General features: G+C 27.7%; 3 protein-coding genes across 6 annotated transcripts; 2 read left to right on the plus strand and 1 right to left on the minus strand.

The window, feature by feature from the left end:
- Positions 1–841: 841 nt before the first annotated feature.
- LOC100869187 (uncharacterized) lies at positions 842–3972 on the plus strand. The gene is made up of 4 exons (XM_086906144.1): positions 842–1157; positions 1343–1582; positions 1866–2245; positions 2840–3972. Exons 1-4 carry the CDS (start codon positions 1078–1080, stop codon positions 3289–3291), a joined length of 1152 nt encoding a protein of 383 aa, XP_086762270.1. The 5' UTR covers positions 842–1077; the 3' UTR covers positions 3292–3972.
- rngo (DNA damage inducible 1 homolog rngo) lies at positions 3810–7813 on the minus strand. 3 transcript variants are annotated; one of them, XM_003694013.4, is made up of 6 exons: positions 7266–7813; positions 6594–6812; positions 6263–6517; positions 5513–5818; positions 5302–5442; positions 3810–4984 (listed from the first exon to the last, which is right to left on the minus strand). In XM_003694013.4, exons 1-6 carry the CDS (start codon positions 7525–7527, stop codon positions 4770–4772), a joined length of 1398 nt encoding a protein of 465 aa, XP_003694061.1. In that variant the 5' UTR covers positions 7528–7813; the 3' UTR covers positions 3810–4769. The 3 variants fall into 3 exon arrangements, with proteins under 3 accessions (XP_003694061.1, XP_086762269.1, XP_012342760.1); XM_086906143.1 differs by having other exon boundaries at positions 5298–5442; positions 7266–7779; XM_012487306.3 differs by having other exon boundaries at positions 7212–7766.
- Positions 7814–11744: 3931 nt separating this feature from the next.
- On the plus strand, positions 11745–14849 carry Fer1 (48 related 1). 2 transcript variants are annotated; one of them, XM_086906148.1, is made up of 3 exons: positions 11745–13036; positions 13540–13856; positions 14095–14849. In XM_086906148.1, exons 1-3 carry the CDS (start codon positions 12765–12767, stop codon positions 14232–14234), a joined length of 729 nt encoding a protein of 242 aa, XP_086762274.1. In that variant the 5' UTR covers positions 11745–12764; the 3' UTR covers positions 14235–14849. The 2 variants fall into 2 exon arrangements, with proteins under 2 accessions (XP_086762274.1, XP_003694255.1); XM_003694207.4 differs by having other exon boundaries at positions 13540–13859; positions 14095–14847.
- Positions 14850–15560: the final 711 nt, after the last annotated feature.

Raw genomic sequence — 15560 nt, forward strand, 5'->3', positions numbered from 1 at the left:
ATAATGATCGTTAGTTGGTTAAAGCAGAATTGAAAAAAGAAAATTTACTGTATGCATATAAAAAATAAACTAAATAAACTGCTTTTTTTGTTTTAAACAATTTGCTACACGAATATTATTTAAAAATGTGCAAAACATATACAATAATAAATATATAATTGATTTAAAAAAAATATATATTCTTGACTTTTATATCTTCTATATGGCCTGAAAAAAAATTAATAATATTAATTACATATCTTATATTTTATATACAACTTTTGTATAAAATTTCTTGTACATATAAAAATTTTATATATCGATTTATAAGTTATTTGAAGTGATTATGTTATGTAATTCTATTTATATATTATACTATTGATATTATTATTATATATTTATCTTTTAATCATTTTAAATATGTTTTTCTTAATTTAGAAAAACAGATTAATTAAGAATAATTGATGAGTTACAATTTCAAGTTTTATATTCTTATTTATAATTACTTATAATACAATATATATATAATTACAAATTAAACGAAATGAATATCATTTAACAAATTTTACAAATTTAATGAATATGATTATTCAAATATTAAATATTCAAAATAAAATAAAAAAATATATAAAAGGAATTTAAACAATTTCAATAAAATATTCAAATATAAAGTTTAACTTTTAAATTTTATGAGTAAATCATAAGTTATAACAGATACTATAATTGAATTATTTAGATTTATTAATTTATCTTAATTAAATGTTTTCTTCTTCTCATATTTTTTTCGGTCAAACTAATCTTATCACTTTCCATTAAAAAACTTATTTTAATAAACAAGCTGTGGTGCTATGCATAAAATCATAAAAATCTGCTCCGCGATTGTATCATTTATAAAATAAAAATCTTCGCTAAGCAAAGATTTTTTCTCGCATGTCGTCACATTTAATCGCATCACTTTTCCCCACTTTTATTAACCAGTTCATTTATATACATATACAATAAGTCCATCATTTAGACAGATTTTGGTCAAAGAATCTAGAGAGTAATATAATTAGATTAATATAATAATCTTATTATATATTTAAAATATAAGAAATTATGGCAACGGCAAATTTCAAAGATATTTCACCATATAAAATGAAACAATTACCACCGGCTCAGGATTATCTTTATAAAGAGTAAGTAATTTTTGAGATCTTCAATATCTGAATAATTGAAATATTTATGAATGTTGGAAGTCACAGAGATCTATTTTTCTCTTCAAAATAACATAAAACAATTTCTTAGAACAATTTTTGTGAATCAATGATTGATTTTTTATTATTTTTTTTTATATCTGAAAACTAATTTAATGTTATTACAGTTTTTTAGAGCATCTTCAATTGAAAACCGATCATCATCCTCCAATAAAAGTTGCTCTATTTGGTGTTGGACGTGCTGGTACCATACATTTAGCTAATATTATAGATAGTCCACGTCTTAAGCTGCTCTATATCGTAGATGATGTCGAGTCTAACTGGACGAAACTTAAAGAGTATTGGCAACTCGATGATGTCACTTTTTTGAATAGTAAACAAGCGAACAAAGTGTTCAATGATCCTAAGTAATTTAATCTCTTTTTTAAAAATGTTTGAACTCACTAAAAAATTTTAATTCATTAATAGAAATCTTGATTAAATAATATAGTTAATACATGTTTTAATAAATTAGATTAGAGGAAATAATTTCCAAAAAATTATTTAATCATTCGTATCATAAGATAGATTAAAATTTTTTTTAAATTAAACTTTTCTATAAATAATTTATTTTTAACAATAATGAAAGTATATTAAGTATAAAAAAGGAACATATATAATTTAATCAATAATTAAAATTGTTTTTCATAGTGTAGATGCAGTTATTGTTGCTTCGCCTACATACACACATGAGACGATCGTAACAAAATCTTTGCAGGCGAAAAAGGCGGTTTTCTGCGAGAAACCGATAGCCGAGAACAGTCCCAACACGTTAACATGTTACGAGACTGCCAAAAAAGTGGGCAAACCACTGTTTTGTGCTTTTAACAGGCGATTCGATCCTAGTTACTCTACTGTCAGAAACAGAGTCAGAAGTGGAGAGGTTGGACATGTTCATGTCATTAAAACAGTCTCCCGCGATTCTCCTCTTCCTAGTATAGACTATTTAAGAATATCTGGAGGAATATTCCATGACTGTATGGTCCATGATATTGATATTATTACTTGGGTTCTTGGAGAATATCCTGTCAAGGTGAGAATCTTTGATTATTTCAATTAGTTATTGTTGAAATTTTAATTAAAAATAAAATATATAAATATAAAAACAGAATACTTAGATAAGATATAATTAAAATTAAAAAATAATTAATACCAGAGAATTTATTCATTCCACTGATTTTATCCAAATATATATATATAGTGTTCATACTTCTTTCAATATTCTTAGTTATTGCTTTAATTGTTTATTCCTGGAGTACTCTAGATATAAAATGTCAAAAATATCTTTTTATTAATATAATTAATCTTCAATTAATTTGAATCTTACAGTTAGAAGTTATGAACTTAGATTTAAATTTTTTATTTTATAATTAAATTTTTATTATATAATATAAAGAATAGTTAAAACTTAAAAAAGTTAATATAATTCTACTTCCTCACTTTACTGTATATATAATTATAAATAAAAAATATTAATTTACTTTCTTTCAAAGAATATAATGATTTGAAAAATCAAAATATTTATAGAATTTTTTATAATTAATTGTAATTTTTCAAGAAATTAAATAAATTATGTTTCTTCTTCATTCTTATTCTATGTAATTTTCATTTAAATGTTTGCTTGCAAGTCGCCACTCAAGCATACGCACATATTCCAGAAATAAAAGCAATCAATGATTATGACACAGTAGTAGTAACATTACATTTCCCATCAGGTACTTTGGGAGTAATTGATTTGTCACGAAATAGCTCTTATGGTTATGATCAACGTCTCGAAGTATTTGGCCCTAAGGGTATGATATCTGCAGTCAACGAACAACCAATGCACTGTGTTACTAGTCATAACGGTATCCAAGGTGTAAACAGTCCACCAATATGGTACTCATTTCCCAGTAGATTCAGAAATGCTTATCAAGCAGAATTGAATCATTTCATTGATGTAGTACTTGGTAAAGATGAGTCATCTGTCTTGCCAAAACAAACTTTAGCTGTATCTAAAGTTGCATCTGCCTGCGAAGAATCCGCACGTACTGGTAAAATGGTAGAAATAAAGTGGGCATCCAACGAATTACCGTAAAAACCATGATTGTCCAGCGAATTTTAATAATTCAAATATTATTCTGTTATCTTGTATCTTATAATATCGTGATACATTTATATTATTCATTTGTTTAATCCTTTAAGTCCCAATGTTATATCCATACTGATTTTAAAAATTTGTCAAATTCAAATCTAGTTTTGATGAATTCACGAATTCATATTTATTATTATTTTTTTAAATAGTTTTTTTTATTTACAATTTCAAAAAATATGTTTTTTTTAATAAAAAATAATAATAAGTTTTTGATAATTTTTTTTATATTATTTTTTAAATATTAGATATTTATATTAAACAATTTACAATAAAAATTGATTTAATATCAATAATTTTGACTCAATTTTAGATGATTTAAAAGTTTGGGTCTTAAAGAATTATTAACGTTTTATTTTTTTTTTTGAAGACAAAAGGAGAAAATTTTTGATTATTGAAATAATAATGTGCATGTTAGCTCATATTAAAAGTAGAGTAAAAAAAAAAAAAAAAACTTTAGTGAATTTTGTTTGTTACACTTTTTTTTTCTTTCTTTCTTTTATCAATATAATAGTATAAAGAAAATACAGAAAAATACCATATACCCTAAATAGATAGTAATGATACAAAATTCACATTTTTTTTGTATTCGATCAGAATATTTATAAAAACGAAACAATAAAAATTCTTATAAATTTATAAGTTCGTATTTTTTTGTCCATAATATTTGCCCTTTTAAAAAAAGAGAAAAGAATTAATAGAAAATCTTTATAAATTCGTCGATATGTCGACATGATTAACTTACGTTACAAAAAATCCTTTTTTAGTAAATTATAAAATTACAATGGAGGAACTTAATATTCTTGAAAGTTTGCAAGCTAGTTTTTGGTCGCGAAGCTCGAAATATTCGTGAAATCGTGTGATATATTTCTTCAATAAAATATTATCTTCTTATTTAATCTATTTCTTTGTTTTTCTAATCTAATAAAAAATTCTCGTAGAATATCTATAAATGTGGCAAAATTTTCACAAAAAACAATAAGCTTATTATTAATTCTATTAACTTAAAACTTTGTTTTAATTTATTTTGTATTGATTCCTAAATTTATGTATTGGACTAATGATAGATTAGATTATTAAAGTATTTTAACTTCATAGATTCAAATCATGTTACAAATTTCTGTATATCTAATTAAAAAAAAAAAAAAAAAAAATATAGTTCTAGTAAATAGTCATTTGTCACTAAAATGAAATATTGCGTCTATATAGCTGCTCCACGAAATAAAATCCAAACACGATTTCATATTAAATGTCGAGTGCTTGCCTGAGCGATGAGTTTTGATTGTGCGGTTTCCAGTACATCAAAATTTACAATAATCGATGTAAAAAGTCATTACCTAAAAATCAAGTACAAATCTTCTTTCCCTAAACTTTACTGCGCAAACATGGAAACCTTCACAATACTTTTTCCTCCCTCTATTGCTTTAAAGTCTTAAGGATTTCGTGAACAATGCGTCTGTGGCTTGAGTTTTGTCTCCATTAAATCTACGTAATTCCGCAATAACTTCTATTCTGTTAAATCCTAGAGATTCGATCTCTTTTACTGTCTCTTCTGTGAATGGATCATGGGAAAAAACTGTGGTTTCTATAGGGCCTGATCTGTTTGATGTTCCACTTGAACTATTGCTTTCTAGGCCATCTAAAATATACATAAAAAAAAAGAATTTTTTCTATTCTAGCAAAACAAAAAATAAAATTATTATTCCAAAATATAAAACATTTATCTGAAATCATTAGTCCAGGTAAACAAAAGGATATGTGTTTTAGCTAAATCTTCTTAGGGAGAAAAATTATTATCGAAATATTGTATTTTATTATAAAATATTCATAAAAAATTTAAATATACTAATAATATAAATATATATAAATATATACTGGTAATAGGATCAAAGGGAAATTATAATAGATTAAAAGGAATATTGGAAAAAAAGGAAGCCTGGACAGATACATACTTACCAGGTTGCCGACGTTGTTTTTTTGCATCTCTAGAACCATGCTCTAATGCCCTTTGAGATTCTTTTTTGTTTTTATCATCTTCTACATCGTAATTACTCGCATCGCTATAGCCGCTTAACCTGAGCCATTCTGGTAATTCCCCTAATGAAATATTTACATTGTATAATAGATAAAAAAGATGTTGTGTAATTATAGCAATGTTTAAGTTCACCTTCTGCTAAAAATGGAGTCTCTGCACCAGTAGTACCAATTTTTAACACATTTTTTTTTAAATCTATACAACATTGATGTCTTTTTAACATATCTAGACCAAGTAACATGTCCATGCTTTGTTCCGCAAGCACAGTAAACGATGTCGTTAAATGGTCATTTCCAATTTGAATTTGTACCATATGAATACGTCCAATAATCCGTTGGGTTCCAACACCGTGAGCTATTCCAGCCCATCTTGAATCAACTAATCGCATTATATGGCATCTTTCGGCACATGCATCAGACATTATAGTTGATTGTGCACCTGATTTTTATATAATATATAACATATTAATAATTTTATGTAATAACATTAAATATAATATATTAAAATACACATTAAAAAACATATTAAAATATAACATATTAGTATATGATGTAAAAATATTTTCCTAATAGTATTCATGAAATTTCAAAATATAAAAATATAATATGAGCACAGAATCTTAGGATGTCTAAATTTAAACTACTCCCACCATGAAGAACCATATTGAAAAGAATGACTTTTAAAATGCAAGAATTTAAAAATAGACACATAGTGACTAAACAGAAATCAAACAAAGATACTTAAAAATAATCTTGTCTCCAGTCCAATAATGATTTTATTTGTTCATTATATATTTCTGCATGTATTTAATTTTTTATTATTTTTTATTTTTATTATTTATAAATATAAATAATATTGTCATATAATATAAATAATATTTACCTGTATCAATAAATGCTTTAACTGGGAATCCATTGACTTTACAATTAATATATAACATAACAACTGATCCAAATGTCTCTGGATTATATTCCATTGCAGCTTCCATATTTGCTTCAATATTTTTTTGCCTTATATCCTCTGCAATAAACCTTTGAGCTTCTGTATCAAATGGATCTGCATTCATCATTCTTAACCTTTGTGCCTCACGTTCTTCTCTCAATTTTATTTGCTCTCTAAGTACAGTGGTAAATTTTTCTACAAATCAAAAGTTATCATTATAAGACAAACTCTTAAGTTTTCTTATATCCTTATATATTATTGCAAATCTCACCAAGGTTACCAGATAATAAGGCACTAGCCAGTTTAGGATTATTCTGGCTAAGTAATGCTAATTGATCCGGATTAGCTAAGAACATATCTCGTATTATTTCTGGATCATCTTCTTTTCTAGGGTTTTGCATTCTGGCTATAGTACTGCTGGAAGCTGATGGTTGTCGACTGTTGGATGCTCCTGGCACTGTGATGGAACTGAAGTCCAACATGGGAATAGCTAGAGTAATATATCTTCAAATTTAGTACATTCTCTTCTTTACTATAGTAAGAGTGCGCTTTAAAATAACTGATCTGATTAAGCGCATAGCGACAAACTATCTTCAAATCAAACTCAACAAAAGTACAAAACTTGTGCTAAAATGAACAAGTGTGCGAATCGACAAAAAGGAATGAAATGAAAAATTCTCACACGAAGACAGAACGTATTCTAATACATTATTCTAATATATTATAAAGCGAATTTATTGACAAATGTAATGAAACCAAAGGGATACATGCTCGATCGAATCTGTTAAGCTTAGTCCACTGGGATCGTGCGTTATAAATCTAGTAACATCTGATCGAGAGACGTGACAATACAATAAAAAGAAACGTAAATCGAAGCCGAAAAGCTAACCTCACGACCCGCCTCGATTGCCACTTTAAATAATGGTGCTGTATTGAAGCTGACCTCCGTTAAAGGGGTGAAGGTTCAACTCGGCCCCGCTCTGATGCATGTGTTGCAAAATCACCACGTCACCGTCTCGGATCCCGTGATCTTTCAGCGATTTCTTGTCGTTCATCAATGGTAGCCCATTGAAAGCGATCACCATCTCGTGGACTGGAACATTGCTTTCAATCTCACACAGAGCTTTGAAACTCTCCAGCTCCATATCCTCGATGACGTCCAACACGAAAATGTCGTCGCTGAGTGTGGTTACCGTTACCTTCATCGTGTTTATTTGGTTTGCTATTTGTTCCGTGTGGATTCAATAATCGAATGATAATAGGAGAAAGAATAGGCAATAGTAACAGTTACTTAGTGACGATAAATTTTACACAAGAATTTTTGCCGCTCCCCTCGCGCACGGGATGGCCGTACGAAGAGCGGCTACGGGATGTAAACAACAACCCAGCTCAGCGAAAATACTGACTAGCCTCAAGGCTCGACCTGAAGGCCATTTAAGTTACCTCGAGACATCGAAACAGATCGAGGTTGTGAAATTGTACCAATGCTCTTTTTTTACGCGGGAAATTTGAATTTCGATTTGAATACGTCATTCTATTTCTCATTATATTAGATTGTTAATATATTATTAATACATTATTAATTAATAACTTTTTAGTTATTCATTTTATTTTTTTTTTAATTTTAAGAATTAAATTATTAAATTCTTTTTAAAATTAAAATTATTGTTTATAATCAAGTAAGTATTATCATAGTAGTATTTTTTTATTTTTATATATGTGATGACTTATTTTTTATTTATTTTTTAATTAATAAAATAAATATAAAAAATTAAAATTTCTAATAACATTAGTTAAATTGAATATTAAAATTTTTAAGATATAAAGAAATTGTTCTGTTTTAACTTTATAGGGTAATTTAGAATTAATACATATTATCATCGATAGGGGGCAGAACAATGAACTATTTTAAATTTTTAAACGAAATATGTATATCAAATAATAAATATTTTTGTGTTTATTTTTTCAATTTGAAAAACGGTTATTTTCTGTTTTTCAAAGTGAAAAAATAATGTTAATATACGTGATTTCACAGATGTTAAAAATATTTATATATTTGTATATATAATACCAGATTCGTAAATTCACAAAGGAGCAATCTTGTTAGATCACAATAGAATTAATTTGGATATCAATTTTTATTAGATTTCAATATATAATCAGCGATCACTAGGATTTCATACATACACAATTTGGAAATTAAATGTTCCATATGGAATATTCAGATTGATGGAATGATAACTTAATCTCCCTTAGTATAGATCCTATCTTGATCATTCAATGAAACGTATCTTGATTATTCAAACTGCTTCTAACATTAATAATTTTTAATCTAATGCATTTATTTTACTTATGAAAATTATATATTATTATGAATTAACATTTATTCACCATTGTGTATATCGTATATCCATATAAATATATAAGTAAATATTACATACTCAATTAACTTTTATGCATCTATTTTATAATTAATTCTAAATATATATTTAATTTAAATAGCATCACACTTTAAAATAAATATTTCTTAGATAAATTTTTAATTCTAGATAAATATTACATGATTTTAAAAATTCATCGTATTTTGGAACATTTTGCGATATTCAATCGATATTGTGGTCAGAAAGAAGTAGGGGGTAAAGGTGGTGTACCCAAGCATGAAACATTCAGGGGATCGTGCCCTCCTAGAGGGTACAGCCACGAGGACACCGCAGGGGATGCCATCCCTTATAAGCCGGAAACGGATGTAGAAGTGGATATTAGACAGGTGGTTCAGAATTTCGCGTTGGACAAGGCTGATGGTTAAATTAGCGCATGATTTCGACAGCTCGCTTGATTACACTTATAAAACCGGATATTTCATGGCAAATATTGTATAGCACTATTTCACGCTGGAAAATGATATTTTATATGGATTTTCGTAAATATAATAAACAATATTTGAAAAAATATATGATAAAAATATCAAAATAAAAATTAACCTATAAATGTCAATCATATTAATCTTTGTATCAGTTAAATTTTTATTTACAAAATATCATATAAAATATTTAAATATTTATAGTGGAATTAAATAAGATATTTAATATAATAAAATGTTTATAATAAATATATTTAAAATATCGATTAATATACAAATATACTAAAATAGAGACTACATTAGAGTGTAATATTTTTTCTAGGATTGCAAATCGATTAAAACTGCAAGATGAATCGAGATATAAATCGATTTCACACTCCTGCTGAGTATAAATTAATAGACATTTACAGGGGTTGGTTATATTTTGAATGAATACCAAGATGTTCCGAGGGGTACCGATTACCAGGTGTTAGACATGGGTCCCTGGATACCAGGATATGCATAGAAAATCGATTAGATACGTGTTTTGAAAAATGATGTGCTATTATAAAAAATCAATTTGTTTTTTAAATATATAGAAATTTTTTTACAACTTTGAAAGTAAAAATAGCATTAAAAGTTATAATATAAAATAAGTATATGTTATAATATAATATAATAATATATAATAAAAAATTTGTAAGATTATGTAACAATTAATTATTCTTTCTAATAAATATAGAAGATAAATATTATTTTTTTTTAGTAAAATTAAATTTAGTAAAATTTTTTTATTGTAGTATTTAACTTCTTATCTGAATCGAGTGCACACGTGTCCAGAGGATTTACCATTTAAATCTAATCCCTTTCAGTTATCTCTCAATCTCGAGGCACAATGGACCTATCTCGATCTATATTTTTCTTTGGGATTTGATTCAAACAATGGTTACGACTTGCAATCCGTAAATTCGATTTTTGCACCTGTATTTTAAAAAAAAGTTGATCAAAAAAATTTGTTATTGCAAAATTTATTATACTTTATCATAGTTTTGGATTTTAACAAAATTTATTCATATTTATACATATTTCAATAAAATTGCTGGTATTTATTATTTGCAAGATTTATAATATTGCAGGCAATTTTAAATACTTGATTAATCAATTATTAAAATTGTTTATATGCGTATATTTTAAAAATCTTTCTCTAAATTAAACCAGAAAATTGTAATCGTGGGAAAGAAAAAAATCGTTTACTTGATTTTCTCTGGAACAACAGATGGAACGAATAATTCATCCTGATGCAACGAACCCTCTTAATTTGTAGCGTGTTAATTGCTCAGTCTGGACGAATGTTTAGAGAAAATTTTGTGGGAAATCGATAATATACCATACTTTATATCCTACTGGCATTTCAAAGAAAATTTTTTCATATTTTTGTTCATTTTAATTATTAATGTTTTTCTCAATTTTATATTATACATATAACAATTTTTTTCTTACTTTAAAACATATATAAACAAATTTTCTGCTATATTATATTGAATTCTATACATTTGAATTTTTTTTGGACGAAAATAAAAAATATTTTTAATATTTTTCTGATATTCCATATAATATACACACACAATATATATATATATATATCCTTCTATAATAATCCTTTCACTATCAGCGGAATATTTGAGACTAGTTTCATGGTTGTTCATAAAAAGAGCATTCAAGGGAATCGAAGGTGCAACCGAGGAAGAAATTGGAGGCACGTGTCATGCACATGTACCAGAAACATCGTGCAAGGGTTTATTCGAGGGTTAACCACTTTTGCGACATTTGGCCTGGTTGGGGCAACGTATAATTATGCGTACCGTAACAGGTTTGATGTGATTTCTGCTATATTATTATCGTACCGCAAAATATAATTATATAACGTTCTAACAATATGTCTTTCTGAAAAGGTCAGGTGAAAAAAAATTTTCAACCCTATTTGGAATTTTATATAAAAAAACTTAGATACATAATTTTTATTTTTTACTCCTTCGTAGATACTGTCTTTTGAGTTTTAATTCCAAATTTAATTAAATATCTCTAATAACAATAAGAAATGTAATTAATTTCTTCGCTTATCTTATCTTTGTTGAATGTATTTTGATTATAAGTTTTCTATAGACTTATTTTTTTTTTTTTATTTATTTTCTTTATCTCTTTCATATCTTTAAATTTTTTTTTCTTCATTTTTCTCTCTCTTATTTATTAAAATTTTTCTTGCCAATATTCATTAATATAATTTTCTCAATTCTTATCAAATTCAAAATCTCTCTCACGGCATTTCTATTTAGTAACAAGTATTTAAGATATCAACATCGTAGTGAAAATTCGATTCGCAAATCTATCCAATTCGCATTATCGCCCAACGACTTTTCCATCAAGTTATCCCCAACCAAGAACCTCCCTGTTCCTTATCAGATCGATGAAGAGGCGGAACCAGCAGCCAGGCAACCGAAGGTAGGCTGGCTCCACCACCAATTGCCTCGACGAATAGGGATGCGATTGGACATTCAACCCCCTGGCTTCCGCCTTCCTCCCGCTTTTCCCTTTCAGTTTCGTCAAACCACCTGAACCAATGTTCATCAGTGATCCACAGTTCTATTTCACCTTTCTAACAGTCCAACGTTTTCCCAATATTTTTCTTTTTCACCTAAAATTAACAACGGTATCAATAATATAATATCGGTGATTATTTTTTCCATATAAAAATCATTTATTAAAATTACCAAGTAATTGTTATAAATTTAATTCAGTGTGAATGAATATGAGTGTTGAATGTCAAAAAAAGGTTAATAATAACTTGAGAAAGTGAAGAGAATGTTCTTCAGGAAGAAAATTGAGGATGAAGAAGACAATTGATAATTTTTGTGGATCCAAGATGGTTCGTCATATGCTCAATGAAGGAATCTTAGTTTCTATGATTAACAAGAAAGGATTGAGTACATTTTGATAAGTGTTTGAACAAATTTGGGCACGTGTCCTGACCTCCTATTGGCACGTGTCACTATTTAGAAGTATTTCCTAACACGCGCCGAGGTCACGTGTCGTGCTGATGATATCAGTAAATCCTCAGAACGTGGTCGAGGATACTTGTATAAGAATTTCTAGGAAATTCCAACGAAAATCTTTCTAATCCTAATATAATTCAATGGATTATGTATCTTTTGCATTGAATTAAAAAAGATTGGTTTCTCATCCCTCTGTATAGAGAGGGATACAATGTTGCATAAAAAAAATTTAGTATTTCCGGTGATCTCGAGAAGAAAAGTGTTACGTTAATGATACCAAGAGAGGTCTTTACTTTTTCAAAGATTCTTATGTAAAAATTATCGGGGGATCAAGTCTTCTAAGCTGTTTTTCTTGGAAGTCCATGTCTTTTAATGTGTTCATCATTTACATCTGAAAAGTAAATTTAATTAATCAACAATCTTTCAAAGATGATGTGAAAGTGTTTTAATACACTGTCTACTGATCAACAGTTCTAGTCATTATTACCAAAAAATTTATATTAAAGATAGGTATACCAGAGAATTTTATGATATAAAAGGAAGCTTCTTCAAGATGTATTCCATGGACAATCTCGAATTAGATATGATGAATCGACAGTACATGTACGAGGCTCATGGCTTTCTTGGGAATCCAGCGATTCCAGCTTTGCCGCCGCATTGCGGAGCACCTACCACAGCTACGCTACCTTCTATTCCCTCGCAATTAGCTGCACATCCTGCTGGAAGTACTGGAAGTACCAGCGGTAGTGAAATTTATTTGTACGACGAAAATAGTAGCGATAATGAAAGTGCTTACAGTAGTGATCAGGAGAATCACACCAGAGAGTGAGTATCTTTTATCTTTTAACTGGACATCATGTGATAGAAAAACCTAGACATAGAAATTATTATATTTTATATTAAAATTAAAATATTGAAAGATGATATATATATATATATATATATTAATATCAAGAGACAATAAGATAGAATAAAAAATTAGATTAAACAAATATTCTAAAATATTTGAGAAAAAAATATTCTTTTCGTTTAATAAGTATATCTATGAATTCGTTTTATTTTAATAATAATGAAACTTCAAAGATATAAGAATGTTATTGCGCCTATCAATGAGCAATCCGCCGAGCATTGCTATACGGGTTGCTCGTAGACAGGTGCATCGGATACATTTTTCATCATTATTTAAGAAATGTACTTCTTTTTTCTTCGTTTCCCATGATATCATAATTTCTACATAATTTCTAAGAATCTATCTTGAAAATATTTAAATAATAAAAGTCTAGAGATCATTATTCTATTAGAAAAAACAGAACAATAATAATTTCTAGACGAAGTCAAAGCAATAGAAGAAATGGAGCGTCAGGGAAAAGTCCGAGACAAGCAGTGCAACAAAGACAGGCCGCTAATATGAGAGAGAGGAGGCGTATGCAGAATATAAATGACGCCTTTGAGGGTCTTAGGGCCCACATACCCACTCTTCCTTATGAAAAGAGACTCTCTAAAGTAGATACGTTAAAATTAGCAATTGGTTACATTAAATTTCTTAATGAATTGGTTAGAGCTGATAAGGGTAACGATCCTCTGACGGGAAATGGTGGTCTCTCAAGATGTTCTGGACGGGACGATTCTAAGAAAGTCATAGTTCGTGGTGAGGCCAATACTAATCGTACTCACTTTCTTATCCATACTATTCGTTCTTTCTAAGAATTAATTATTGAATTAATTAAATTAACTTGTTTCACGATTTGTTTCAAGTGAATTCTATCAATCAATTAATTAATTAAAATTCATTAGTAATCTTAGAAACAAGAAATAAATAATTTAAATAATGATATAGAATAAATTGGATAATGTACTAATTAAGATGAATGATAAAATTTCAGGCAGTGAAGGAAATCCCTTCATTTTTCATTCCTTGTCATGGTCCAGGAAGTCGGATATCTCCCAGAATGGGACGATGTATGCAAAAGTATGGACCCCGGAGGATCCAAGAACATCGAAAAATGGCTCGACATTCGAATAAAATTTTCCGATCTTGGTTAAGTCACGTCGAGCCTTGTGTTATTTAGTATTTAAGGGCAAACATTCCTAGTCGTTATTTTACTTTTTTCCTAAATGCTAAATTATTAATAATCAACAGAACAAAAAATTTGTTAATACATAAGAAGATTATATCAATTAATTTTTCGTGTCTCTAGTCGATTTGTGAATGTGATGGACAATATCAATTAAATTATTATTGTTAATATTTAATAATCTTATGAACCAAATAGTTTATCTTTCTAAATTAACATCTAAGAAGTCAAACTTAAATAAGAAATTCTTGTAAAATATGAAATTGTAATATAAATGATATATGTATCTTCTGTTAAGTTCCTCTTTAAAAATGCTCAAAATCCAATGAATTAACATTATTACAAGTGAGAAGAAAACAAAATACAAAGATTCTGTCGGATATTTTTCTCCTTTATCTTTTAAATTGTAAGTGATCAGAATTTGACATTTAATTTTTCTTCGACAGAATTCATGTTATAATAAATGTATATATAAAGTGCGTAAAAAAAATCTAAACAGATAACGTTTGTACGTGACATGTGAACATGAAACAGATTGTTTCCTATTGAAACAACGTGGTTGTCAAGCCAAATAAAGTAGATTCTTCGAAGTTTCAAATTGTTTTTTCTATTATCTTTCAATTTTCAATCTTTATCACAATTCCTCTATTCATCCATTCCATTTCTTAATTATAATATGCTATTATCGAAGCATTTTTAATTCCAATGGTTTGTATACTTTCTTATATATATACATTTTTTCAATAAAATAATGTTTTATCAATCCAGTTTATTAAAGGTTAATCTCAAAAAAACTTCTTTCTTTTTTTTTTTATGACAAATTAAACTTAAAACAATTTTTTAAGTTAATTTTTTATGTTTTCTTAATTTATAAATTTGTTCAATTCTTAGTCCAATTTTTATACTCCAATTTTCTAAATATTCAGATTTATTTGATATTATCCAATTTTTTTTTTTTTTTTTTTTACTTTTCTTCTCAATTTCGTTTTGATTCATCTTAATAAAAAATTTTCTTCAAAATTCAATTCAAGATATATATGTAATAATAACAAAAGGAATATTTTCCAATTTTTCAAGAATCCAGAAAAAGTTCTGAAACCAGAGTTTCTTGTAACGTAATGGCGGAGGATTTGATAAAAAAGCAAAGGGTAGAAGCTGCGCCAAATTCTGGTGTACGGTTCACCAGAAAGGGGAGCAAATTCGACGTGGATGAGACAGAGAAGGAGAATCGTGGGCGGTACGTCGATATTGCGGTGTCGCGACGTCCTGCAACT

This window comes from Apis florea, unplaced genomic scaffold (assembly GCF_048593485.1).
Source record: "Apis florea isolate Af1SG1 unplaced genomic scaffold, ASM4859348v1 contig_2492_pilon, whole genome shotgun sequence".
NCBI classification, from domain to species: domain Eukaryota; kingdom Metazoa; phylum Arthropoda; class Insecta; order Hymenoptera; family Apidae; genus Apis; species Apis florea.